General features: G+C 45.8%; 1 protein-coding gene and 1 long non-coding RNA gene across 9 annotated transcripts in view; one reads left to right on the forward strand and one right to left on the reverse strand.

Annotated features, from left to right (window-relative positions):
• Positions 1–1998: 1998 nt before the first annotated feature.
• On the forward strand, positions 1999–26225 carry USO1 (USO1 vesicle transport factor). 7 transcript variants are annotated; one of them, XM_064416286.1, is made up of 26 exons: positions 1999–2128; positions 2248–2334; positions 2445–2509; positions 6730–6809; positions 7773–7784; positions 9823–9923; positions 10787–10889; positions 11044–11099; positions 11311–11431; positions 12717–12895; positions 13326–13466; positions 14257–14345; positions 14872–15026; positions 15250–15461; positions 16249–16269; positions 17935–18045; positions 18671–18789; positions 18994–19175; positions 20037–20158; positions 21074–21212; positions 21959–22122; positions 22352–22441; positions 23174–23260; positions 24620–24718; positions 25159–25374; positions 25758–26225. In XM_064416286.1, exons 1-26 carry the CDS (start codon positions 2063–2065, stop codon positions 25842–25844), a joined length of 2904 nt encoding a protein of 967 aa, XP_064272356.1. In that variant the 5' UTR covers positions 1999–2062; the 3' UTR covers positions 25845–26225. The 7 variants fall into 7 exon arrangements, with proteins under 7 accessions (XP_064272356.1, XP_064272357.1, XP_064272359.1 ...); XM_064416287.1 differs by having other exon boundaries at positions 15256–15461; XM_064416289.1 differs by lacking the exon at positions 16249–16269.
• The window catches only part of LOC135298570 (uncharacterized), a 63297-nt gene continuing 55875 nt past the window's right edge, over positions 20153–27574 (reverse strand). For both annotated transcript variants that reach the window (XR_010360559.1, XR_010360558.1), the window contains 2 exons: positions 21689–21757; positions 20153–20471 (listed from right to left, as the gene is read on the reverse strand). This is a non-coding gene — a long non-coding RNA (uncharacterized LOC135298570). The remainder of the gene's footprint in view (positions 20472–21688; positions 21758–27574) is intronic.

Raw genomic sequence — 27574 nt, forward strand, 5'->3', positions numbered from 1 at the left:
AGCTTCTCGTTGAAATAGAAACGCTTCTGAGTTACGCTGGAATAAAAGAACTGTCTGTGATTGCAGGTTGAACACCAGATAATTCCTTCAATGCGCGGCAGAATTTGTCTCTTGGAGTGTGTTGCGTTTCCAAGAGGGCGGTTCGGGTGTGCCAGGCATCTCCTTTGGAAGCGGCTGACTTTGTTCCTTGGGGTTGTGTATGTGAGGGTGGAAATAGGGGAATAAACTTTGGTTTGTGGAAGAACCTGGTGTTGGTTGTTTCCTGTTTTCTTGCCAAGGAGCGGAACCTCGTTGTGCCAACTTGAACACGCCAGGTGAGTTCTGGTGTCTGTGCTGGCCCGGAACGGGCCTTGAACCATCGCTTTGGGAAAGGGGGAAACAACCCTTTCCTAACCTTTGAGCATCTCAACACCTTCGGTTTAGGAGGAAGGGTTTTTCTCCACTCTGCCTTGTTTTGCAGCTGGTGGGCAGTGAGGTGTAAGAGGCTCTGGCCTGCACAGGGGCTGTTGTGAGTGAGCCCCGCTGGGTTTTGTGGCACCTGCGTGTGCTGGGCAGGCTCCCAGGAGAAGCAGCCAGGGATGTGAGGTGACTGCAGGCTGGAGCTGTGCTCCTGTGCATCAGGAAACTGCTGGCCTGGCTGTGGCTGCTGTAACCATACAGTGACCAAACCCAACTGAAGGGCTCTTTGTTGCCCAGCAAGGTAAAAGCTCTCCAGGCCATGTTGCTGGGTGGTTAATTTCATCCTGTAGTTGATAAAGAAAATAAAATCCTCAATGCTCTTGATTTAAACTGTCACATGAGAGGGGTTGTCTCTCTGGAATGAAATGAACTTGTTTTTGGAACTGATGGTATTGGCCCTTTCTGTGCCCATGTGCTGTGGCTGCCATTAAATTTTCTTTTATTTGATATACAGAATGAGCCAAACGCTGCCAAACCCTCCCAGAAACCATCAGGAAGGCAGGCTGGGAGCTGGTGTGTGGGTGCAGGGCCTGAGGGGTTTGAGGTTCTGGTCCTTCCCTGTTGCTCCTCAGCAGGAATCCAGAATATGTGGATCCAATGGGGGCATTCAGCGTCTGGAAGGGATTTAAGAACTTCGGGGTGCTCCTGGACTTGAACCATCAGTCTTGCCTTGCTTCTGGTTCTCGCTGAGGTGACTCAGTTTCACAAGTGCCTGGACGTTTTCTTCTTGTGGTTGAGGGTAGCTATCACCTTGCTGTTTTTTGCAGAAATGAATGCGGTTTCTGAGTTCCAAGGCTGAGTTTTGCCTCAGGGCGGCTGTGGACGCACAGACCCCGACACGCGGTGAGCACTGTGAAAAACGCCAATCACTTGGTTTTGAAATGTTAAAATTTAAGAGTAATAAAATGGTTATAAAAATAGTAATGTAATTAGAGTAATAAAATTTGAACATTTGAGGTTAGGACAATATGAGACAATAAAAACAAAGAGATACGGACGTCCGGGTACCTTTTTCTGGGCAGCACAAGGCCGAAAAAGGACCCCCGTTAACAGAGGATTAACCCTTAAGAACAATCGCCTGTTGCATATTCATACATCTCATACATGATGCATAAATTCCATTCAAACACAGGATTCTGTCTGGTCACTGTCAACTTCTTCCTCTTAATCCTCATGCAGTCTGAGCGAGGTGGGAGGAAGTTATTTTTCTGCTGATAAGGGAGCAACAAATTCCCTTTCTCTGAAAGATTTAGGTGTCCTGTGGCTCCTATCTGGTGCGAGCCCTTTCCTAAACAAATATCTTGCATAGCACAGCTTCTATTTTAACACTATGTTACGACCTAAAACTACATTTAACACACCACTTACGACAATTAATACAGCATAATACAATGTTCGCTTCAACACTTGCGAAAAGCCCACGATCAAACAGAGATTTTTCACAGGAGCGCGTCAAATCCGTGTGCTTTTTTATTTTTTTTTTTTTTTGGCTTTTCGCTCCGCTCGGGGCCGCCCCGCCCGTGCCCGCGGCCGTGCCACGTGGCGGCGCAGGCGCGGCGGCCGCTTCCGCGGGGAGCGGCAGCGCCGGCCGCCCGCAGCCGCCATGAACTTCTTGCGGGGCGTCATGGGCGGCCCCAGCGCCGGCCCGCAGCCCTCGGGAGCCGACACGGTGAGCGGGGGACGGGGGGCGCCGCGGGGAAGGAGCCGCTCTCCCTTGCGGGCCGTGGGTCGGGAGTGCCGGCTCGCCCCGTGTGCGCTGTACGAGCGTGTTGTACGTGCCCCTTCCAGATCCAGAAGCTGTGCGACCGCGTAGCTTCGTCCACGCTGCTGGATGACCGGAGGGATGCCGTGCGTGCTCTCAAGTCGTTATCCAAGGTACGGGGCCGGCTCGGCGTGGATTTGAAGTGGCTTCGCCAAGTGCTGTTAAAAAGGCTTTGTTTGGTGTCCGGGCTCGACCATTAACCGTTTGCGTGTTCTCCGAACAGAAGTACCGCTTGGAGGTGGGCATCCAGGCCATGGAGCACCTGATCCACGTTCTCGAGACGGACCGGTGAGCATCCCGCGGCTGCGCGGGGCTGCTGGGCTGGCCCCGCTCTGCTGCTGACACAGCAGGTGCTGACAGCTGGGAGGGCACCTGGGTGTCCGGGAGCGCCTCTGCCACCGTGGCTTTTTGTGCTGCTAAACGTCCTCAGAGCCCCTTTGGAGGTAAAAAGAGCAGAATTCCCGGAACTGGGATGAGGGGCAGAAAGACTCAGCTGGTACTTTCACTCTAGAGCTTGTATGTCTTAATGCATTTCAGGGGCATCTCTGCCCTACTGTAGAGAGGTGAGTCCAAACAGAGGTGAGTCCAAACAGATCCTGTTAACCCAAATTCACTGCTGGGAATGACTCAGATCAGGCTGTTATTGGGCAAAAGGAGAGCTAGACAGGATTAACAGGGAAAGAATAAAGTCGGCGGGGGTGTGTTTTTTGCTCGTGTGTGTTAAAAAGCAAGCTGGGTTCAGGCAGACAGGCGAGCAGGACTCTGGGGCTGCTGCTAAGGCAGGTGGCAGAGTCTGAGTGCTCTGTGTGGACTGGAATGTAATACTTATGCAATCCAATACTTATGTTATCCATCCTTGCAATCACTGCTGTACCTGACAGTGCCCACTTGTTGTACTGTGGGACCTGTTTGCAGTCCTTGGATTTCAACTTTTAAGTACTGCACATACTTGGTATTTAGGTAGGCAGATGGATGGGGATAGTAATTTAGTCTGGATTTGGACATCAAGCTGGTCGGTTTCTATGAGACAGTTGTGAGTCTGTGAATACCTGGATGTGCATCCACTGCAAGGAGGAGTGTGTCCTTTGATGCCAGTACTGAGGAGAACCAGGAGAGCTGCAGCTCAGTGTCTGCAAGGAGGCCTCCTGCCCCAGTTGTGGATATGGGATGTGCAGCTCTGCTGACTGAGGCCTTTCTTGCCCGGCCAGTTGTGCCAGCTGGGAAGGAGGTCTGAGGCTGCTGTCTGGGCAGGTCTGTGTTATTCCTATTCCGTGGGCTGGGCAGTTCAGTCTGAATGTTTGACCCGCTGCAAACAGTGAAAGGGAAGGTTGTAGGAGTAACTGTCACAGATGTGGAGGGGAGGCCCTTCAAAAAACTAGGTTAAGGAGCCTACTTTCATCCACTTACCTACTCTGAGGGCAGATTTGAACTTTGAGAAAGGAGGCGGGGCCCTGCTGATCCAGCTGAGAAGGCAACCTGAACTCTTCAGGGCAGGAACCTGAGGCTCTTCAGTGCTTTTGGGGCTCCAGTTGGTCCTTTGGAAATTGTATGCTGGGGTTCTGCACACATATTTGGTGTGACTCAGGCTGCAGCTGAAAGAAAATAACTCCATGGGGGGGTTTTTTGGGGTTTTCAGCTGAAGAAATGCTGGCTTTGAGATATTGCTGGAGTCACTTGCTGTTGCATGTTTGGTGGGCCAGCACATGAGCTGGGCCAAGTGTTGGGTGCTGTGGCTTCTTGGAGAGAGAGTTGTAGTCTCTGTGTGTGATCAGTGCAGGTGTTGGGGTTTGTGTTGCTGTTTGGTGTCAGTAGTGGTAGAGGTGAGGTTTCCTGGACCCTTTCAATGGAAATCAAAACCAGCTGAACGGATTCAGTGGTTGATAAGTGAGTCATGGGCTCAGCTGTCCCCAGAGCCTAGTGTGATGGAAGGCTGCTGTTTTGGTGTGTGCCCACAGGTCTGATCTTTGGACCTTTCCAGTGTCCACCTGAAATGCCCTGAAGCTTTCTGCAGGAGGGGAAAATGCTCTTTTCCACCTGTGTTTTTCTCTTTTTTTTTGCCCTGCAGCTGCTTAAGAAGAGATGTCAGTGGCTGACTGAAGTTGTTTTCTCACATGTCACTTTGTTCATGTAAATCACGGGCACGTGCTGGCTTGTGGCCCATTGCATGTGTTGCTGTGAAGTTCAGGATGACAGCAGGTTTAATTTTACTAGAAAAATGTTAGTGCTGCCTGTGTCCAGTTCTCAGTTCCCCGTATCCTCGGGTCTTCCTGTGCATTAGTTACAGCCTTTACCCTGAAACAGCAGCATAGCACTTCTGAAGTGGAAGACATCATTCCACTTGTTACACAGTTCACTTGCAGGTTGCCTGAAGCTCTGTCTCCTGCTCAAGTGCTTAAAACTTGTTCTGTAGCAAACTGATTTCTTTATAAGTTTTCCAGTTCTGTGAATTGGGCATCCTGGAGCCTGAGTCAGCTTTTACATATTCCAGATTTATGTGGACTAAAATTATCATGCCACATGTTTATTTAGTAATATGAAGTAGTGATCTGGTAGAGGGCTTCTACTGACTTCTTGTTGAGATGTTGTTACATCCCACCAGGGGTTACTTTGAATAAAATTTGGCATGTGACTGTAGAATGGGGCAATACCCCTCAGCTGTTGGTGTGGGAGAAGTCACTGGAGTGAGAAGTCAACCTGATCCTTAACTTCTCTTTGTTTCTACATGTATTAAGAGGGTTTTGAATTTCAGTGTGACAACTGAAGGAGTTGAAAGCACTAATATGTGGACTAAAGAGATGGCCTCTGTTTCCCCAGGGCACAAACCTGGGTTATCCATGTGCAGGACAGGTGTCCTCACTTCCACCTGGTTCTGCTGTGCTGCTCTTGGTGCACCTGGGGGGCCCTGATGCCTCCTTTGGGTGCTGTGGGACATCACCACTGGCAGAGGCAGGTTGGCTGAGGTGCCTTGTGCTGGAGTGTTGCCTTGCACGAAGGCTGCCTCTTATGGATGCCTGAGAAGTCTTGTTTCCTGAATGGTTTTTACTGTACAGTAAAAGCTGGGCAGTTCAGCACAAACAGAGTGATCAATGAGATGTGGGATGTGCTGAGCAGCAGATTGTGGCAAGGCAGTGAACAGCAGAGATGGGATGCTGCTGTCCTCATTTTGGTATGACTAGTCTTTCAACCAGAGAAACAAGGCCTGCTTTTTATCACGTGTATGTTAAATGTGCTTATTCTTTTGGAGGTGCTGTAATTTCCCTATTGAGGGATGTTAAAGAACCCACCAAGCTGCAGCCCTGCTTTTCAAGTTCTCAAGAAAGGCTTTCTTTGTGTTTTTAGGTGTGGATCAGTTTAATTTCTATGAAAAGGGAAGCACAGACTTTGTGGTAGTGTGTTGAATACTAAAATGACAGTGAAGGGAAAGCATGAGCAGGCTAGAGATGTGGTCACACCTGCTAGATGAGGCTGCCTCCATGGACTGAAAGGTGAGGTGGTTGTTCAGGCCTCTGCTCTAAACCGGCCTAGCAGCCTCATGAAATACTAATTTATCTCTGCTGTGGAGGCCCTGCTTGGAATGCCTTGGAGATCAGTAAGTACTTAGAGGCTGGAAAAGAGGCTAGAAAGCTAGAAGCTTTCTTTGAGAGTTTTCTTTTCAGATGCTTGCTCGAGCCATGAAAATGCTGTGTGTCTTTCTGCACTTGGATACCCTAAACTTTCACTGTGGTTTTAGGCTTGATTTTCCTTTTTTTTTTTTTAACCAACTGCTTTCATTCTTTTGTTTTAAGAGCAAGAAAGCAAGTAGCAGAAATGATGATATAGTTATATTTTTCCCCATAAACTTCTGTGCTGTCTTGGTTGTAGCATAGGGTGTACAGATGGTTCAGCCTTGGTAATGCAGAAGAAACAGGTCTTTCCTGAGAGGAGAGTCTGGGTGTGAGCAGGTGAACTCATGCCTTGGGCTTCCCTGCAGCTTCCTGGGGATGCTGGAGTTCAAAACCCTGCAATAATTAGGTTTAGTAGGTTTGGTGACATGGAGGCCACCTGTTTGTCAGAATCCACAGCAGCTGCTGCATTTCCCTGGAGCTCTGAGGTCTGGCTCTGGTTCTGTCTGACAGGGTAGCTGGGAGGGTCCCACCTGGGGAATGCTGAAGCTTGTCTGCATCTTCACTGGGTGATGATCTGGCAAGTTTGAAGTATTCCCAGGGATTTCTGCTGGAATAGGAGCAGGCTGGAGGGAGTGGCTTGGAAAATTCAAGATGTACCTGCAGTGAAGAGTCCTGTGGTTGTCTGGTTTCCCCAGACTTCCTGAGGCTCACCTGAGGGAATGGAACTGGGAAAAGGAGCTTGACTGTTCAGGGAGCAGATAGCTCATGGTGATGTGGTGCTGCAATAAATCTGTGTTTCTCACTTGGCTTGGTGCTGCAAGGGGAACTGCCTGGGCAGAAGAGCAATGTTGTAAGAGTAGTTGGGAATAAGTCATTAAAGAAAAGTGGTTCTTTCGTTTGCAGTTCAGATTCTGAAATAATTGGCTATGCTTTGGATACACTCTACAATGTCATCTCGAATGACCTAGAAGAGGAGGAGCAAGGTAAGCACTTGGTAGTGATGGTTGTATTAACTGTGGCATTGCTGTCCTCGGTGCTTTGTTCAAGTTACCAGCTGTGAGACTGTGATTTACTAATGCTCACCTAGACCTGCTCTGTTTTTGTGTATAGCTCTCAGGGTAATGCTGAAGATCTTGTATGCAGCTTGCATTAAAGTAACACCGGACCTCTTGCTTATTAATTAAAAAAAAAACTTTGTTCTCTGAACAGGAGCCAGGTTGGAGTGGGGTAACTTTTTTTCTATTTAGTAAGTCAGAGTCAAGTCCTTCTTTGCTGTTGGGGAAGGGTAGTTCTGGCTGTTACTGTCAAATGAGACATTAGCATCCCCTAATTAAACAAGGATTTTGAGATGTAAAATCTCAGCTACCTGCAATAAGGTGTCACATGTAAGTGTGAAAACCTTTTTCAGCCCTGCTGTGGCAGTGGAGGAAGAGACTTAGAAAGATTCTACGTGTGAAAATCCATGCCACTCCTACCTGTTTGATTTTTGAAGGCCATTAAACTGGTCTCCAAGGCCAATGAGTGTCATTCTAAACCATGTTTCAAATTGTGCTTGGCTTCCTTGGCTTTCTTTTCCATGTTCCTGCAGTTTCCCATCTTGATGAAAAAGGTTTAGAACAAGATCAGAGTTTGATAGTGCTGGTGAATTCACGTTTGAGGTAGAGGCCTTGAACATGGACCGGAGAAAAGTGTTGGCAAGTTTTTCCCAAGAGCCAAGGATCGTCCAGTTGAGTTGTGTGTGAGAGATGAGCAGGGTTGTGAGGGTTATGGGGTGCCTCAGTTGGACCCCTTCCATCAGAACTTCCCACAGGAGTGCAGCTGCTGTAGGAAGCTGGGATGGCTGCTTTGCAAACCTGAGCTTATGCTGTAATTGGTTGTGCTGTGTGGAAAGCTGTTCAACTGGTAAACCTGTCTCTTGTTTCTTTTTATTTTGTCTGCACTGACAGATGACTCTGAAGGTAAAAGAACCTTTACTTATATCAATATGGCACTTTGTTTTAGCCCTAGTCACTGCTCCTGCTGCCAACACTTGCTGCTGTTTAAAAAGGACACTGTAGAAACTTGCACTGGAGCTCAGGGAAGGCATTGTGCCTTCTGCTCTCCCCTTACTCTTTGGAGCTCAAGTGTGTTTCCAATTTGACTTCTCCTGTGGCTTGGCATGTTGAATGCCAGCATGTCCCCAGAGACTGCAGTAATGGTAAATTCTTGCTAAGGATGTGAAAGGTGTGCAGCCCCAAACTGGTAGGAGTCTAAGGGACAAAAGTTTGTGACCAGAGCTTCTGTTTGCCCTGAAGCTGCACCCCAGTGCATCAGCTGCATGGGAGCATCCTTCACAGTGTCTCTTTTAAGCAATGCATGTTAAAATATTCACAGTATTCACCTCTACCCTAGGATACCACTAATGCTTTGCATGTTCTCTTTTTAAAACTGATTTTATTTTTAAACTAAATTCTAGTCTGCAGTGCTGCTTGGTAGTGAATTGACCTGATCTTACTAGATGGAAGCTCTTTGCTTTATTGAGATAGCCCTGGGAATGTGTAGATTTAAGGAACAATTACGGGTAGAAGGCTGGTTGGAAGATCTCTGGTGTGAGTGGAAAATGAAGTTTCCCTTTGCTGTTTAGTTTTTTATTAAATGTACTAGAAGAAATACTTCAATAGAAAAAATGTGATTTGGCCCTTTCATAGGAGAATCCTGAGCTAGGGTAAGAAAAACCAATTACAGCCTGAGAGAGGCTGTGCAAGTTGGGTATGCTGCTCAGGTGTTGCTTTAGCACCTGGAGCTTGTGCAAAGGCAACAGTTTTGACTAAATTTTGGCAGTAAATGTTTGGGGTTTCTGGGCTCTCTCCTTGGCCTGTAGCCAGCTCAGGATGTGCAGTCCTTGTGTGATTGATTCCCAGCTGAGTGCCTTTAATTCTACAGCAGCAAGTGCAGGAGCTGAACATGTGTGGAGTTTGTCTTCATTTCTGTAGATGAATATGTGTTAATTGAGGAATGGCCTAGACTTGATAAGACCCTCAGCTTCAGAGAGGTCACAGTAGAACTTTGTCCTGTTAGGTGCTGCGTGCCTGGGCTAGAGGTATTTTTGCACGTAGTCAGTATTCCCTTTCAACTTTTTTTTTAATATGTTGTAATTTCTATAGCTAGAAATTTAGAGCAGAGTGGTTTTTGGAGGAGCAAATCCCAAGTCAGAAATATACTTGCTTTACTGTTTGTTTTGTTTCTTTCTATTTAAACCAACACTTGCCCTTTGAATGAGAATTGGTCCTGCTCAGTTTTTCAGATGACATTCCTTAATTATGTCAACCAGTAGTACCTACAGGCCCCTCTTTTGTGGAGCAGTTATGTAAATTGTCACTCAGCCTAGAAAAATAGCAATGGTGCAGACATGTTGCGTGCATGGGGTTTGTTGTTTTTGTGGGATACTTTAGCATTTGGTTTTTGTTCATGCAAGTGATGCTTGAAAGAAATCTAATAAGACAACTTATGTGCTAGCCCAATTCTGTGTAACTGTAGGGTAAAGAATGGGATGGCACTCAATTCTGGCACATTTGAAATCAATGCAGATTCCAGGACTGAGAGGTTGTGGTGCTTGTCTGTGACTCTTTTCCCTTCCTTATGTTTAGGTCTTTTTCTGTTGCTAAACCCAATAGAATAATTAAGCTATTTGGGCCAGTTAGCTTTAGATTATTTATATTCCTTACGCTTCAAGGCTCTTGGTGTGAAATGTACTGTACTTTTGTCCATCAGTGTTGGGTACCCATGAGGGGCTTAGTGGAGCTATTTGGGGATGTAACTGCTGAGATTTAGAATAATGTAGGGGTTTTGTTTTGTGAAACTTGTTTTGGTGTTTGTTTTGCAAATAATTCAATTAACATTTATAACAGTGACTCAAAATGTTATGGTCACCCCTGGCCTTATTTTAGTAAGAATAAAAATCACAGCTGCTGATGTTGTTCCAGTTGTGTTGCAATGTGTTGGTTTTTGCTGTTACAGAAGAAAACTCAGCAAAACAAGTGGATGATTTGGGGAGTCAGTTCACAGAGATTTTCATTAAGCAGCAAGAAAATGTCACTCTGCTGTTGACTCTGGTGGAGGTGAGTAACTGTGTCGTGCTGAGAGGTGGGTGGTGCTTTACCTGATGGAGAGAGCCATGGTTTTGTCCTTGTGAAGCTGGTGTCAGGGCTGAGGTGTGCCAGCATCCAGTCAAGGTGGGGCTGGAGGTGAGTCAGGGCTGACCTGGGTGAACACCACTGGTGCAGCTTTTAAAGCAGGGGAACATGGAGGAGAATCACAGAACCATCTAGGTTGGAAAAACGCCTCCAGGATCACAGAGTCCAACTGCTAACCCAGCACCACCATGTTCACTGCTAACCTGTGTCCCAAAGTGCCCCATCCACGATTCCTGAACATTTCCAGGGATGACTCCACCGCTGCTCTGGGCAGTCTTTGGAATGCCCAACCACCTTTGGAGATTTCTCTGAATAGCTAATATTTACTTGAGAAAGAGGTTTAGTTCCTTAATTAGAAACAGTTAAAATCATTGCTCCCTAAACAGCAGTGTTTGTCCCTTGCACAAGGATTACTTTTCAGATTAAATCATTAGGAGACAGTTATGTCTGAGATGCAGTTCAAGTGGGAAGGATGACTGCTTTCCAGCAGCATGATATTTAACTAATTTTCCAATGCTTTTTGTCTTCATGGACTGCCTTTTTACTTCGAGCTGTTAAAATTTTTGTTCGCAAACTAAGAATATGATTGTGCTTGAGAGAGAGAACAATACAATACTCTATTTATTTTTTTTTTCCCTTTCCAGTCCAACTTCAGTAAAAAACATGATATTCTATTTTTCCTATATGGAAGCTATGTCGTGCTTTGAGCAGTGCTAAGGAACTGTCAGTGTATGTGAGTTACATACTGAGGAGTTTGTTACCTAACATGCTCCTTTCCATCCCTTCAGGAATTTGATTTCCATGTTCGCTGGCCTGCAGTGAAGCTGCTGACATCTCTCTTAAAGCAGCAAGGGCCTCAAGTGCAGCAGATCATTCTGGTCAGCCCCATGGGTGAGTGCTGGAATCCTTGGCTGATTCCCTTGGAGCTTGATGCTCAGCAGACGTGGCAGAGGCCTAGCAGGGTCTCAAGCAAGATGCTTTAAAGACCTGCAGCATGAACAGGCCGCACCTTTTGGTGTGTGTGTTGAAAAGAGGTTTCTCACAGGTGTTTCCCGCCTCATGGATTTGCTGGCAGACTCCAGGGAGGTGATCCGCAATGATGTAAGTGCAGGGGCTCTGCAGGGCCCCCTGGCATCCTCTGGGTCAGTGCAGGGAGGCCCTGCTCTCCGTGGGGTGTGCTGGGGCTGTGCCTGTCATCCTGGCTGAGGATGATGCTGCTGATCCAGCATCCTCCCAGGAGCTGGGACTTGTGAAAAATAATGGAGTTCTATTAAAACCCAGGTTTGATTTCTTTTCTCCTCCACCTGTCAAGGGAGTCCTGCTGTTACAGCAATTGACCAAAAGCAATGCAGCCATACAGAAGATTGTTGCCTTTGAAAATGCCTTTGAGAGACTTCTGGATATCATAACAGAGGAAGGAAACAGCGATGGAGGTACAGTGGACTCTAAGACTGAGCCTTGTGCTTCTGCAACTCTGAGCTCATGTTTCCAGGCTTACCTTCGTGGGTGGTTGGAGCTTGGTCAGGGGTAAAAGGATCACAACTTACAGACTGGTTGTAGCAAAATAAGCAAAACCAGACTGAGCAGCTAGCTGTGTTTCAGTGCCTTTTGAGAAGGTGGTGTCCTTAGTTAAAACATCAGGTCACTCCTCTGAGGGTGTGTGCATCAGTTGGTGTGTTGCTGCTTGGCGTGGGCCTGCGGATGAATCTGCTTGGAATGGCAGTGTCAGATGTGGGTGCTGCATTTGTCACTTACCAGGTTAACCATCTGCATTCTTCCCACGAGATCCTTGGATGCCTGGAGTGGTTGGAAGTAACAGCTTGCTGAGTTCCTTGAGCTGCACCAACAGCTTCAGTTTTCTGGTCAGCTTCTTGAGGAGTCAGTCGCCTGTTGGGAGGAGAAAAGAGTTTTAAAAAGGAGCAAAAAACAATTCAGCATTTGAGGGCTTGTTTTTTTGCTATCAATATGTGATGCAATTACTACAGTCTGTTTCAGTAGCATGACAGGTTGCTGTTCCATGACCTTTCTGTGGGCTGCAGGAACAGTTACTGCTTCTCTCCCAGCTGTATTATTCCAGGTATTTTGGCATGGGAATATTCAGCAAGCCTTTGATTTAAAGCTGCTATTTTTAGGCAGCTAATATTTTTAGGGAACTTGTTATGTAAATTCCTACATGCTAAGACTTCTCTGCTTTCCCCCCTGCTACTTATCTGTTTCTCTGATGGGAGGAGCCTTTATCCGAGTGTAACTCGAGAACTAAAAAGTAGATTAGAAATAAGTTGAAGATGGTAGCCAGTGATGGTAGAGAATGAATATGCGAGCCAGGAGGAGGTGCTGTCTCAGAATCACGATGGAGTTCAGGAGGAACTTGATTTGAGTGCATTACCTGCAGTGTAGTTTGTTTACATTTCAGGCAGTGTAGTCTGATTCTGGAGCAGGGGAACTTCTGGCCTCAAATTAATGGTGAGGGTTTATTAGCAGTTTTTCCCATTCAGCCACTTAACTGGTATGAGCTGTACATGCTTTGGGGGTTTGCTTTGGACTTGTGGGAGAAAAACAGCTATGGTTTCACAAGGGTCCTAGTTATTGATCCAAGCCAAATGTGTGTTAAGAATGAGGAGCTCAGAAATGCATGCTCTGTTCTGTCTAGAACATCCTCAGTGTATGGACTAGGTAATTTGTTTCCATGTGGTGTATTCTGATACTTTGTTCCATCAGGCATTGTGGTGGAAGACTGTCTCCTCCTGCTGCAAAACTTGTTGAAAAACAACAATTCCAATCAGAATTTCTTCAAGGAAGGTTCCTACATCCAGCGCATGAAGCCTTGGTTTGAGGTTGGAGATGACAACTGTGGGTGGTCTGCACAGAAAGTAACTAATCTTCACCTGATGCTGCAGGTGAGATGCTGTTACAGCTCCTCATTACCCATGTCAGCTCTTGTGCCGTGGGAAGTGCCACGTCACAACTGTGCAATCCAGGTCTGCAGCTCAGAATTAGCTGCCAGTGCTCTTGAGCTGTGCTGCTTTCAGCACAAACCCTGTCACAGGTGAGTCTGTGGTGGCTGGCATATCACATCGCTTGATGTCACCTGAGATGTAACAGATTTAAACTAAGAACATCATTAGGGCTGTTCTATGTAAAGAATCCCCTGGTATAAAACTGAAAACCAAGCATCCATACGTAGCAACAAGAGAAACATTCTCTTCATTGTCTCCCGTGTCCATTTTTAGGAGTAATTCTTTTTTTTAGTGAAAGCACACACGAGTTTGGTTTTGCATTCAGGGGGTCCCAGGCTCTGTTCACGTGGCTGTGTTTCCTCCTCCGCAGCTTGTGCGGGTCCTGGTGTCCCCCACCAACCCTCCTGGTGCCACCAGCAGCTGCCAGAAGGCCATGTTCCACTGCGGGCTCCTGCAGCAGCTCTGCACCATCCTCATGGCGACCGGCGTTCCTGCTGATATCCTCACGGAGGTAAGAGGGGCAGGGATGGAGGGCTGGGAACAGCAGTCTGCAGGGACAGCCAGCCCCTGCAGAGACTAACTCAGTGTTTGCTGAGCACCTGTTTGACATGCCAGAGGTGTCAGCTTCCTCTGTGGGCACTGTAAATGGGAGTCGTTTACGTTGGTGAATTTCTGCTGTTCTGCAGTCAGAAAGGATTTGGATTTGCCTATTTTTTTTTCCTTTAGATTTCAGCATATCCCAGAGCAGCTGAATTGATTAACAACTTTTCCATCTCCGTGTTTGGGGGTGGGTTTATTGCTGTTTTTATTTTTGGGAGAGTCTGCAGATACTCTAATTTGATAGGTTTCCAGTGATGAGGGGTTTTAGCTTTCATAAAGCCCTGCTAGCAGTGTAGGATGAGGGATTTTTCTCTTGATAAAACCATGTGCTTGGATTGAGTGTGGACTCTCCTCTATTCCAATTGTTAAATTCTTACAAGGCTTCACCCTTTCACTTTTTAAAGATGTGCAGTTTAGCTGTTATTTTGCTGTCATAGAAAAACTGACCTGGCATACAAAGTGAAGCTGGAAGGTGACTGAGCGTTGTGTCCCTTAAGCTTTGCTCAGCATCTTTTGCTCAGCTGTTAAATGCCTTGATCTCATGCACACTGGTTTTACTTAAGTCTCTGAGCTGAGACTTTTTATGTGCTTCTTGCTACTGAACTGTCAGGGTAAAGTGGCATAGTTTTGAAAGCTCTAGGTGGTAGACCATGGCTCAGATTTCAACATGGGTTTAACCTTCTTCTCTGCCTTTCCCCTAGACCATTAATACTGTGTCGGAGGTCATCCGAGGATGCCAGACAAATCAAGATTACTTTGCCTCTGTAAATGCACCTTCTAATCCACCAAGGTAGAGGAAGAAAAGTGTTTTAACTCTGTTAGGTGATGAGGCAGTGGTATGGGCAATCAAAAAGATTTTTTAAATTCCACACTTGGAATTATGATCTGGAGTAAGAGCTTCAAGTTGATGTAGGGTGTGTTGGCTACAGCATTAAGGTGTCAGGCGTGTTTGCAGAGAGATGAGGCCTAGAAGTGGGATTGTGTGGCACCTGAAAAACAAATCACCAATGACTGAAAAATTCCTTAATCACAATGAGCTGCTGTTGCTGTCAGCCAGAGGGTAGTCCAAAGAGGACTTAGATGCAAGGGAAATGGATAATCAATCTCTTATTTTGTGTATAAATAACTGAAAAACTTTCAACACCTTGGGTTTTAATACCCTTGTTTGAAATAGTAATAGGTGCAGTGGTAGGCCACAGTAGCTTTCCTTATCCCTGAAATAAATCCATGCTATGGACCTGCAGCTGTTCTCATTCACAGTTCAGGTCTCAGCTTTTCCTTGCTTAGTGCTCTGCTCTTCCTTGCTTTCCCAACAGGCCCGCAATCGTAGTGCTGCTCATGTCCATGGTAAACGAGAGGCAGCCGTTCGTGCTGCGCTGTGCTGTTCTCTACTGCTTCCAGTGCTTTCTGTACAAAAACCAAAAAGGACAAGGAGAAATCGTCTCGACGCTCCTGCCATCCACCATCGACGGTAGGCCAGGGCACCATCTCTGGGCTCTGAGCGAGCACCTGTGCAGTGCACCACCTGGTGTCTCACGAGGAATTATTTACCAGGGGCTGGTCCGGGCAGGCTGGCTTGGTTTAGATTCATCTAAGACGTCACTAGTTTGTTTTTCTGTGTTCTAGCTGTGTTGTCTGAACTGTTTTCTGTGGCTTGTTTTCATCTCCCTTGTGCCTCTTGGCCGCTCCGGTAGCTACAGGTAACTCTGTCTCGGCGGGTCAGCTGCTCTGCGGGGGCCTCTTCTCCACGGACTCGCTGTCCAACTGGTGTGCTGCCGTGGCCCTGGCCCACGCCCTGCAGGAGAACGCCACGCTCAAGGAGCAGCTGCTGCGGGTGCAGCTGGCCACCAGCATTGGCAACCCGCCCGTGTCGCTGCTGCAGCAGTGCACCAACATCCTCTCACAGGTACGGCACCGCTGCGGCTCCGGGTGGTGGGGACAGCGTCCCTGCTCGGCAGGGCATGCCGGGGACACGAGTGTTGGCTTGGTAAGGAGGAGAGGTCTCTTTTGCAGGCTGGTTTTTAAGCTTTGTTTGAAGCTCCGTGAGCAGATCTTGCTTTTCCATCAGATTGTTCCGTGGTGCTGCCTGTTCTCAGGTGGCTCCAAAGCATCCAGGTCCTAGCCTTGTTCTTTAAACCACGTTTAACTGGCAGAATCCCCACTCATGTTTTTTGCTGAAGAAGTGTCTGTTTGGTATTTAACTTGAACCTGCTAACTGGAAACATCATTAAAAAAAACCAAAACAGCCTGTCATGTATTGGTTGACTTTGCTATGCCAAGATAAAACTTTTCTGAGCTTGTTCAACATGTTAATGCCTGGCTTGGCAAATGTCAAGTGAATGAAGTTCAGCTCCTGGCCCATGCCTCCTTGTGACACTGACCTGTGTTAGAACCACTCGGGGACAAAGCCTGCTAGTAGGGAGTTGGTTAACTCTGGTTGCAATTAGACTTTGCTGCAGGTGAAAATAACAGCTGGAGTTCTGAGCTTGTTCCTATGACTTTTCTCCTGCTTTAGCTAAAAATAGCCAGTATCCATTTTTATCCTGTTCCTGGAATTGGTGTAAGGTAAATTTGAGTCAGTAGAAATGCTTGTGCCTCTTCAGCACTACATGACAAAAGGGATTCAGATATGGGGGGATGTTTGTGGAATGTTGCACTTGAAGGTTCTCAAGTAATATGTGTGTAACTTGCAGGGTGATAAGATCGACAGACGGGTATGTATTTTTTGGCACAGCTTGTGCATTTTCCTGCCAAAAGCAGGCCTTTCCCTCTTGTCTGGGGTCTGCTGGGGAGAATTCCTTTAACTGCTTTTTGATGTGTTTCCACTTACAGCTTTGTGTTGCAGTGGTTTGGGTTTTCCCTGGCATAACAAACTCGGTGCCTCCAGGGGAATCTCTGGGGGTGCTCCCATAACTATGGGATATGTATCTTGGGCAGCACGGGTGCTTTCTTTCTTGGGGAGCAGACTAATGGACCATCTGTTCACATAATAGGTGGGGTTTCTTCTAAGGAAAACTGCAACTGTAAGGAATAGTGTTTTCTGAAGGGCCTGTAGCAAACACTGGTACCATCAGAAGTGGGGATGTGCTGCTGATGTCCCGACTGCTAGAGGAAAAACCCTTTAGCCTGCAAATTGTGCATAGCAGGGATCTCATTATGAACAGGTGATCCCTGCAGAGTTGTTTGATTTCCAGGCTGCTGCTTAAAACACAGCTGAGTTGGTTATTGGCGGCACAAAAAAAAAGTATTTCTGCTGTGGAATTGTTTTATTTTACCCTGTTGGTCACAGCTCAGTGTTGTTACCAGCTCTGAACTGTGGAACAGCAGCCATGGGGAGCTGTTATCTGTCAGAATAGGAGCTATTATCATGGTATGTCTAGAACACAGCTGTTTTTAGAGAGGATGTTTCGGGCTGTGTGAAAGTCCTTAGGCAGAGCACATCAATTTAAGCTCTGAGCAGCAAGCAGTGCTTGAGAATAAATGTGGTTTGCAGCTGCTTCCAGCACATGGGTGTGCTGAAGTGTTGGGCTGCACAAACAAAACTCCCTGTTTCTCAGGAGGGAAGCAAGGCTGGAGAAGGCTGAGGTATGGCCATGTGCCATAGGGGCACTGCCAGTTACAGGGGTTATTCCCAGTGTGCATGGGCTGGCAAATCCTGCTGGGACAAACCAGTGTTTGTAAGTGGGGCAGGGAAGACTTTCCTTGCTTGCCATCTGAATGGTGACTGTTGGAAGAGATGGGTGCATGTCTTAGCTCAGCTGGGCCTGAATACCTGCAGCTGAGACATAATTGGTAACAGTAGATTGGGAGATGAAAACTAATTTGGTCTGTCTAAGATGAATAAAATTCTACAGTTAGCATTTGCTGTGCTAGCTTAATGTGCATATTGTCTGAACCAAAGACCATTACAAAATTGTTTTTCACTCAGAAAATAATACTAGGAACACCTGGCAGTTTTAAGTCAGCAGGGTAGGTCTTGGTGATGCATCTTTTCCAGGGAATCTTTGTGACTAAATATACACCTTGTTCCTTCTTTTAAAGGGGTTTTGTGTATGTTCCTTCATGTCACCCTTGTATTAAAAATGCAGAACTAACACGTTTTGGTTTTATACTGGTGCTGATTTGCATTGAGTAATATTTCACACCTGTGTGGCTTGCTGGTTTGCTCTGAGAACAGTTCTACATGAATGGTTTGATCCTTGTTTTATCCAAGCATTAAAGCTGTTCAGTATAACTAACAAATGGGTGTTTGGAAAGACATGACTTGGAGTTCATGAAACAATAAGGTGGAAGTAGGTGAGTTCTGATCCAATACAGCTTGGGTTTGTATTTTAGTCCTCTCTATGGAAAGGTAATGATGGGGTGTTTGTTCTTCACAGGGCAGCAAAGTACAGACCAGGGTTGGACTACTGATGTTGCTTTGTACGTGGCTGAGCAACTGCTCCATTGCTGTCACCCACTTCCTTCACAACCCAGCCAACGTGCCTTTTGTATCCTTTGCCCTGCTTGCAGAGTGGAACCCCCTGCTTAGCCACCAGCTGGCTTATTCCTGTTCAGGTTAAATGTTTGTCTAGGTCAGTTTGTGGGCTTTCTGGGCCAAGAGACCAAATGAGCCTTTAGTGCTCTGTGTACACTGGCTTGTGTGTAAGATGCACATACCAAACTAGTGTGGAAAACTGTCTCAATCTGCCAGCCAAGTGAATTCTTAGTGCAACAAGCCTCTTGGTGGTTTTAGTGTGAATTAAACTTAACTCAGGAGGCAAGAAGAATGCTTTGTACTTCCATTAAATACTCTGCTTGCTTTTCAGGCAAAAACTCGTCAAATGCATGAGCACATAAAGCTAAACTGGCACCTTTATCTGCACTGCAGGTGTGCTCTGGAACAAGAAAATCTCTCAGGTTAAACAGACAGCTACTGAGAAATATATGGAAAACCACTGATCACCCGAGTCCTTCAAAACAGGACTTAACTCTGCAAGGGTTTTGTCAGCACTTTTGTCTTGCTTCCTAACAAAGCTTGGGTTGGTGTGTAAATAAAAGGGAATGTATAGAAGGAAAAGTGTTACATGTGTTGTGATGATGAAGTATCTCCAATATCCTTATCAAGAGTTCTAGCTCACAGGGCAGATAGCTGAAAACCTTGGGGAAGAGGAGCAGCTTGTCCAAGGCCTGTGTGCACTTTTGCTTGGCATTTCCATCTACTACAATGACAATTCCCTTGAGAATTACAGGAAGTAAGTATGATGGAGAAATAACAGGACTGTAGGAAAGGTTCTGGGAAAGGCAGGTGGTGGTTCAAGAGGCTTTCAAGTGGGACAGCAGTGGGATTAAGACTTGAGACAGATAATAGTTGAGTCTGCAGAACCCACCTTGGCAGAACGATGGGTTCTCTTCTTGTCCTGTTGTTGCCCTGGCATTGATTTGTCTCTTTCTTGTAGAGAGAAACTGAAGCAGCTGATTGAGAAGAGGATTGGCAGGGAGAACTTCATTGAGAAGCTTGGCTTCATTAGCAAACATGAACTTTATTCCAGAGCTGCTCAAAAACCTCAGCCTAGTTTCTCTAGTCCAGACCACATGATGTTTGACCATGAATTTACAAAGCTGGTGAAGGAATTGGAAGGTGAGATGTTAGGCTCATTTTTCTAGGTTTTGTCACGTACTGATGGATGAGCTACCAAACACATTGTGTTACTCTTGGAAGTAGTGTGATGACACTAAAGATTATGGTAATAGCTGTAAGTAATCATGTACCCAAGTTGCAGTTTCAGTGTTAAGTAAAAATACTCTTAACTGGATTACCTGGTATTCTTAGGTGAAATGATGATCAGTAGATTTTGGGAGTTACCACACTGGCCAAGAGGTGTTTACCTCTGCTCACACAGAAACTCAAGCACATAAAATGGTCATTTAGAAGCTTCATTTGTTGAAGCACATAATCCAGACAGTTGCTGTTTCTAATTGATAAGTAAAAAAGGCGAATGCGGAAATTCTTGGCTTGCTAGGAAATGGACACTTGCTTTAGTGTGTGCTTCATGGGTTGTCATCAGTCTCACATCTGATGGGTGTCCTGTTAGTTAATATTGCTGTAAACTTAAATCAGTCTAGAGAAAGAACAATCCTTAGAGCAGCAGTGGTAAAGATGGATTTGCCCAAGCAGTTTCATCTGCATGTGGCTCTTGCATTCCGAAGTCTTTAACTTATTTGCAGAAAGATTTGGGCTGCAGCTGTAGTGGAACCAGGGTGCAAGTAAGAACACAGCTTTTTTTCACAGGAATTACTCAAAACACCCACTTACTTATCTGGAACAGAGAAAAGCAGTAAATGTGCAAACTGCAATACAGTCACCATTTCTATTAAATCTGTGACAAGCCGTGTTTTAATGTGCAGGTTGAGTTTGTAATGCAGTGAACTCAAACTGTGAGACTGTTGTGAGGACAAAGATGTGAACTGGGCTCCAGCTGACAGAAGCTGTTCTTTACAGGTGTCATAAGTAAAGCAATTTACAAGTCCAGCGAGGAAGATAAAAAGGAAGAGGAGGTGAAGAAGACATTGGAACAGCATGACAACATTGTGACTCACTACAAAAAAGTCATTAGAGAGCAGGTAAGAGGGAGCACATACGTGTGCCTCTACAATCAATTGGTTTTGACTTTTGGAGGCACTGCAGTGCACTTCAATCCCCCTTGTTCCAAAACAAGTAACAGGGTCTCTAGCAATGCAGAAATGCTTCTAACAACACTCATGTCAGGATTCCACTGAAATGTCAGTGTTTGGAACACTGGTAAAGGTCTTTTTTCCCTTGGACCACGTGCTCTCACCTGTGTTGGAGTGTTTTCAAATGAGGAACTGGAGAACTTGCAGCCCTTCAGAGATACAGTTCTTAGTTCTGTGCTCCCACTTGGACAGATGAAATTGGCTGAATGAAGAAATGGTTTGTTAGTGAAGTTTGGGTACACCTGCTGGGATTGGACTCTCAAAACCTTTTTCCAGGGGTAGTTAACTTGTATGGATGCTGCAGCTTAGATAGAGAAGTAGAGGAACAAAGCTAATTAATTTAAACTTCCAGTGGGTAACTGAGGCAGGTGCTCTGTGTTCAGAGATCCAAGCATGGGGTACATGAGGCATTAGGGATGCTTTGGAACTTCCAGAGGCTTTACTGAGCATGCCATGTGTGTAGTTACTTCTTTAAAGACTCCTGAAGTAGTAGACAAAATAAATGCAGGCTTTAGTACGCTAGATGGAAATTACAATCAGCCCATTTCCCACCTTTCCATTTTTCCTCCTGTTATTGGTGTGACAGGCTGCTGCTGTGTTTGCCAGGTGTTTTTCCTAGGCATAGTTAGCTAGGTTTGCAGGGGGCTTTCCTGCTCAGCTGTCCTGGGCAGCACCGAGTGCTGGAGCTCAGGTTTTGCTGCTTTCCTTCACCTTCCTGACAGAACTGCATTCAAGAGTTACTGCTATGACTATATCTATGACTACTGTATGTATATTGTATGGTGCTTTATTTTTCTTTCACAGGACCAGGAGCTTGAAGAACTAAAACAACGAATCAACACTTTAACATCTCAAAATGAACAGCTCCAGGCTACAGTCACACAGCAAGTGTCTCAGATCCAACAGCATAAGGACCAGTATAATCTCCTGAAAGTACAGCTAGGTAGGCTTCATGAGTGACAATAGGAAATGATCTTGCTTGTGCAGAGATGTTGTGGCTTCTGGCGAGCTGCAGCAGAGCTCCAGCAGAGACAGCCTTGCAGGAGTATAAGCTGACACTTGCTGTGAGAACTGCTGGCTGCCAGGGAGCTGCTGGGAGAGGCTGCCTCTGCCTTGGGTCAAGTCAGTCCTAACCAGCTGCTGCCTGTCCAGGTTCAGAACATGACCAGATGGGCCCTGGAGTGGGCTGGAGTTTGAGTCTGGAATGCAGGTGTGAGCTGGGGAAGATGGTCTGGTTGATGTAAAGATGAAGCCTGTTACTGTCACTAGAGAAATTGCTAATTTAGTGTGTAAATCAGGGCACTATGTTCTCCTTATCCCAGGGTCAAAATGCCTGGTAAGGTGTACATGACATGATTAAAAATACCCTAACTGCCTTCAAGATTACTTATCATTAAAAACATGTAAGGAATCAATTACCTTCAGGATTTATCCATGCTGTTACTTTTGGGTGAACAGAATGGCTGAAGCAGCAGGGAGCACACATACCTGAAGGAAAGGCAAATGAGAGCTCTTCATTGTTTATTCTGTTTCATATGTAGAGAATTCTTAACTACTGTGCTTTGGTCCTTTAGTTAGAATGAGAAGGGCTTGTGGGGCAGGATGGGTAACAAGTACTTTGATTGGTCTGCTGGAAACCAAGTTATAGAACTGCTTGTCTGACCTTGGTTGTAACCTCTTGCTGTTTAGGAAAGGACCCCCAGCATCATAATTCCCATGGTGACACATTGCAGATGAATGGCATTCAGACAGAAGAAGTGAGCAAATTGAAAGAGGAACTGGAAGAATGGAAAAACAAGCATGAGCTGCTGCAAGGGCAGTTAAAGGAAAAGGATTCTGTGATTGAAAAATTGGTAAGTGCTGCATTTGCACTGGTGAGAGGTCCTTGTGCCCTCACCTCAGAGCTCACCACCAGCTGCTCTCATTAGAGAGCTTTGATGTGCACTGCTCAGCCTGCTTGCAGCTCCTCTGCTGGGAATTTGGTAATACAAGAACAGCTGTGAGTTTTTTGATAGCATGACTACAGTGAGAATTTTAGTACTAAAACTGATTTTTCCCCCCCCACCCCCATTTTTCTTTCAGAATTCTTCCCAGTTGGAAATGGGAGCTACAGAGCAGTCTTTACAGACCAGCAGATTTGGTGGCTTGGAGCACAGCAATGAGCTACAGAAGGTGAACCTGTGCAGCTGAACAAGCATAGCTTGGGATGGGAGGGGAGCTTTACTCCTCAGGAAGGAGCATTGGTTCCTGAATGTGTTGCTGTTTTGCATCAGGCATCTTTGTGATGATGGTCCTAATCTTGGGGCATCAGGTTTATGTATCTAAAAATGAATCGGTTGTTTTCACTAAGCAGGTTTGAGCCAGCAGAAGGCACTTACACTGACTTGCAAAATGTGTTTATCCAGTTCAGAATGTATGTTTAAATGTTAATATGAGAATTTGCAGTTATTAGATGTACAGCACAGAGTAAATAACTGGAGATTCAGTTCTGTAAGGTAGCTGTTGCTCAGAAAATACCTGGTGGAGTTCCTCTGTTTGGAGAGCTCATGGTGCCAGGATTAATAAGTCCCCATGGATTTCTGCACTGAGAGGGGCAATGCAGAGGACACCAGTGGGAGTGCAAGTGGTGTCAAACACCTCTGTATAAGTGACTGAGGCTCAGACAGGTGCCTTGGCTGGGCATTCCGCAGAAGAGGGGTTGGAAGAGCAGGGTGGACAATGGTGCTTGTTGCTGTCCAGCCTTGTCATTTAAGGGAAGAGCTGATGTGGTCTCACTGAGAGGCACCTCTCCTCTTACATTTGCTAGTATGAAGCAGTTAGTGTGGGAGCATTTAACCTCAGGAAAATTTCATGTGAATGTGTTTTATCAAATTAACTGACAAGTTTTGTCTCTGCTTCCCAAAGGAGTTAGAAATGCTCAGGAGTCAGATCCAACTGCAGTCTGCGGAAATCTCTAAGCTTCAGATGGAGAATCAAAAGCTACAAGTGATGGTACTGGTGAATTATTCTTTCTTCTATCTATGGGAACTAAATCTTCAAGGCTTGCCTTCCTGCTACTGCCTGTAGCTACTTTCCTAAACCAAGCTCCTTTTAAGTGCACACATCAGCAAGTGATTCCAACAGGGTTTCAAATCAAAGTCAGGAGTTACCCAGACAAATCCTTCATGAGCATAGAGGGGACTTTTAGTCAAAGCACTGGTCCTTGGCATTTTTAAACAATTATAAACCACTGGCTGTTCCAAGCTTATGCTCTAATTAAAGTAAATAGCCTTTGTGAGACACAACTGTGATATCTTACACATGAGAGAGATCATTATTCTTAAAAGCAGTTGCGGATACTAATATGAAAGTTCATGTCTAGTTGAAAGGCCAATGATAGGGGCATCTGTCTGTGCAGGCCTCCAAATGCTGCAGAGGTTTTTTTGGCTGTGTACTGGACTGAGGAGGCAGTAAAGCCTTGTGGCTATATAAATGTGACTGTCTCCAAAACTACTAAACTGCTTTAGCAAGGCAATGTGGACTACAGAGCCTGAACAAGTTGTGTGAACATGTTCCAGACACTTGCATAGCAGAGCCAAGCAGTCAGTCGTGCTGCAGGAAGAGGGGCCCCAGAAGCAGCTGCTGTCAAACACGTGTTCACTGTAAGCACACTCTGGGAGAGGCAGACTCAGCTGCTGGCAGGGGACATGCCACTGCACACGTGCTGGCCATGTGTGCTTGTGATCATGCTTTGGAGGCAGAGGTGTGTCCCAGTGTCCCTCCAGCTGTCAGGCCACCTCACAGCCATCCTACTTCCTACTGCCTCCCTTCCTTGGAGGACTGGCTTAAGTGTGCTCCAGCTGGAGAGGCATTGGTCTCAAATTCGTGCCATGTGGAGGTTGTAGCTGACAGGCAGCTGCCACATTTTGGAAATAACTTTGTGTAGGGCTGACTGAGATCAAAATGTTGCTATTTTTAGTAGCCTTATGCAAAGAACTGGAACTTCAGCCTAATAAATTGGATCTTTAGCCTAATAAAAAGACTTCTGTGGCACTGCAGAAGTATCAGAGCCTAGGTAGATTGCCTGTAATAGGATTTCCCTAGGGAAAAAACAACAAGTCTTTCAAGTGCAGCTGCTATGAAATAAAGGTTTTGCTCTGTCTTCTTGTTGCTGTGTACATGTGTGTAGGAGTCTGAGACCCGAGGAAGCACAGATGTGTTTGCTGATGCCTTGCAGCGTGGGGTGTATGTCATCACCATGCCGCAGCTATGCTGTAAAAAGAGAATATGCTTTTAAGAACATGACTCTGTAATGTCTCAGCTTGCTGTCTTAGTGTGTGCAACACTGAGGGGGGAATTCCTTGTCCACAGAATACAGCTGCAGATCCCATGTTAGGAGACAGTGGTGCAACAGCAGCAACAAGCTCGGAATCTGAGGCACGACTGGAGCAAGAAATCAAAGAGCTGAAGGTGGGTGAGCACCAAACCAAGCCAGTGGGTACTCAGCCTTCAATGAGAAGGCCTCTGCAGTAGGCAGGGCTGGTGCAAGTGGTTGTTTCCTCAGCATCCTCAGTGTTTCAGGCTCTGGAAGGGAAGCTGCATGTCTCCTTCATTTTTCACCTGGGAAATAAAAATTTGTCTGTCTTTAAGGCCTTGGTAAGGACAGTCTAGGGTGTAGCTTTACTCTGATGCAGACAATGCCGTTTGACTGGGAAGAAGGTAAACACTGTTAATATTTGTTCCTGCTTTATCCAAGCTGTGTTAGTTTGTGTAAGGATGTGTAAGTGTGTGTGGGAACAAGGCCACAGGAGCTGCTGAAGGTTGTGTACAGGATGTGTTTGAAGGATGCAGGGCTTCAGCTTTACCTATGCTTGTATTGTAATTCGATGTGGGATTTTCCCTGTTGCCAGAGTCAAGTCAAGGCCCTTTCTGAGGAGAAGGAATCACTGAAGCAGCAGCTGGACTCATCCACTAGCACAGTTGCTATACTGCAAGATAAGAACAGTAGACTAGAGCGAGAAGTTGCAGAATCCAAGAAAGAACAGGATGATCTCCTGGTGCTTTTGGCTGACCAGGATCAGAAAATAGCTGCACAGAAGATGAAGTTGAAGGACTTTGGTGTAGCGGTAAGCAAAGGAATGGATCTGGGGAGTTCTTGGGTCTGAGACAGGCCTGGGCATGGTAATCCTGGACCCAGAAAGTCTTGTGGGGCCCCTTTCTGTAGAGGGAGGTTGAATCTATCAGTTACTTTTTCAACAACTTCTGGCAGCCATCAGAGAAAGCTGACCACTGCCTGTTGTCCCCAGTGGTCAGCCACTTCTCTCTTCAGCAGACAAGTGAAGAATTATGGACATTGCAAGATGACTGTTGCATTTAATAAGCATTAATTTATGTGGCATAGTCGTTTTAGGTTGTCTTTAAGTTTATTTGCACTCAGCATTTGTCCTGCCTTCAAAAGGTTGGATCAGAATAAGGGATATTACTGCTCACAATAGATCTTGTATTTCAGGTTGAAGATGAAGATGATACTGAATCTGGAGATCAGGGGGATGAAGATGAGGATGGAGATGAAGAGGAACAAGATGAGAATGCTTGAAAACTAGAATTGGATACTAGAAAAAAACCCCATGAAAACTAGATTGCATTGTTTTTGGGGAAAAAATCTATTACTGATGTACAAAGGAAGACATCTGCTTATGGGAAGCAGATGGGGAAATGACAACCATGGGCCTAGTTATAAGTTACTCAAGTGTTGGAAAATCCTTTGTACTAGGTAAAGCAAACAAAAATCACAGTTTCAGTTCTACATGAATATCCCAGGTTGTACTTGTTTAGAAGTTGCTTGATACACTGTTTAAAGCAGGGAATGACAATGTTGCTGCCTTGGTTCATTGTCATTGACGGTTCTGTGCATTTGTCTATGGTTTTAACTTCCTTGAGCTCTTAACATAATTAAATACAAAAGTATTTGGTTTAACATCTCTCACATGGAGTCATTCCCCCTGCCTTCAGCATGGAGCTTCAGTGTAGTTTGTGGCTTCCTCTCAAGAGCAGTGGGAGGCAGAAGGGTGGGGGTGGCCTCTGCCAGCCCAGGGTCTGGCTCTGGTGTGTGCCTGGACACTGCCCTGGCTGCACTTGCTCCCTCCTGGGGAGCCACAGTGCCAACAGCAGGGCAGAGTTTTCACTGGAAGCTGTGCAAGAGATGTAGCCTTGGGATGAAGAATTGCTGTGGAAAACAAAGACCAGTGCACTGAAAGAGCTAAAGTGCTACTGAGTCAGCATAAATCCAAGTTAAAATCTTATTGACTACTTCAGTAAGGAAATGAAAACTACTCTGATTTATATAATTTATTGGCTCTTTATGAGTAAATAAAAGATGAAATTTTAAAAGAAAACAGAATGGTAAATGCATCAAATTCTTTTCTTTTTGGTAATAAAGAGAATGTGTCTACTTTGTCCTCATTTAATTCTCTTGTCCTAACTTAAAAGCATACATTTTAAGGTGCATCAGAGCATCTACAATCCACCTACTCTGATAGCCTAAGGTAATACACCACATACTGTTTCTGAAAGCAAAGGCATGTGAGTGCTGCTCTGGCTGTACCTCAAGGGCAGTGGCTCATCTGGCAACCTGACCTGGACTCTGGTGGCACTCTGCAATATATTTTCTGTTGCCATCCTCTGCGGTGTTATGCTTAGCAAGTTGTTCCTTCAGCATGCAACTTCAAAATGTTTAAAATTGCAAGAAAGGAAGAAAGAGATAATGAGGTGGGGGTAGGGAGTTCAGGAGACAGACAAACTGGTTTGAAACAGGTTGTAACAAAAGCCTGTTCAAAGTGCCTTTCCCAATTAGAAAACCTGTTTTGTGGATTATTTTCTTGCACCATCCCAGTGGTCTGTCTTCCTGCTTGTAGTAGACGTGTCTGGTGATAACTGTATTACTGTCAAATGGAGGTATTCACTTGTCTGCATTCTTGGCTGTGTCATGAAAACCAGATTTATTCTAAGTTCTTTGGAGTCTTTCCTTGTCCCGTTGTGACTGGGCTGTCATGAACACAGGGCACTTTTCTGCACTCTGCACAGGGTCTCTCAAAGCAAGCAGCTGCTGCCAGCAAGAAGGGGAATCCATCACAGATTTCTGCTTTGCTTGTTGCACGTGCTCACATACAGAGAAACAAGGAGGTGCTGAGCTGCAGAGAGCACCAGGAGAGAAGAGCAGGAGCAAGTAACTGATGAGGATGTGCCAACAGCAGAGCTGGGGGCTTACACAGCATATCCAGACCAGGCAGTGCAGGTCCCTGCACATCCACCCTTTCCATGATGGGT

Source organism: Passer domesticus, chromosome 4 (assembly GCF_036417665.1).
Source record: "Passer domesticus isolate bPasDom1 chromosome 4, bPasDom1.hap1, whole genome shotgun sequence".
Classification (NCBI taxonomy): Eukaryota; Metazoa; Chordata; class Aves; order Passeriformes; family Passeridae; genus Passer; species Passer domesticus.

Excerpts from the sequence above, each read along its gene's own strand:
- USO1 (XM_064416286.1), top strand. The coding sequence starts at position 2,063 with ATGAACTTCTTGCGGGGCGTCATGGGCGGCCCCAGCGCCGGCCCGCAG. Across the intron at positions 2,129-2,247 it reads AGCCCTCGGGAGCCGACACG|ATCCAGAAGCTGTGCGACCG; the intron begins GTGAGCGGGGGA and ends TGCCCCTTCCAG. Across the intron at positions 25,375-25,757 it reads TGAAGGACTTTGGTGTAGCG|GTTGAAGATGAAGATGATAC; the intron begins GTAAGCAAAGGA and ends CTTGTATTTCAG.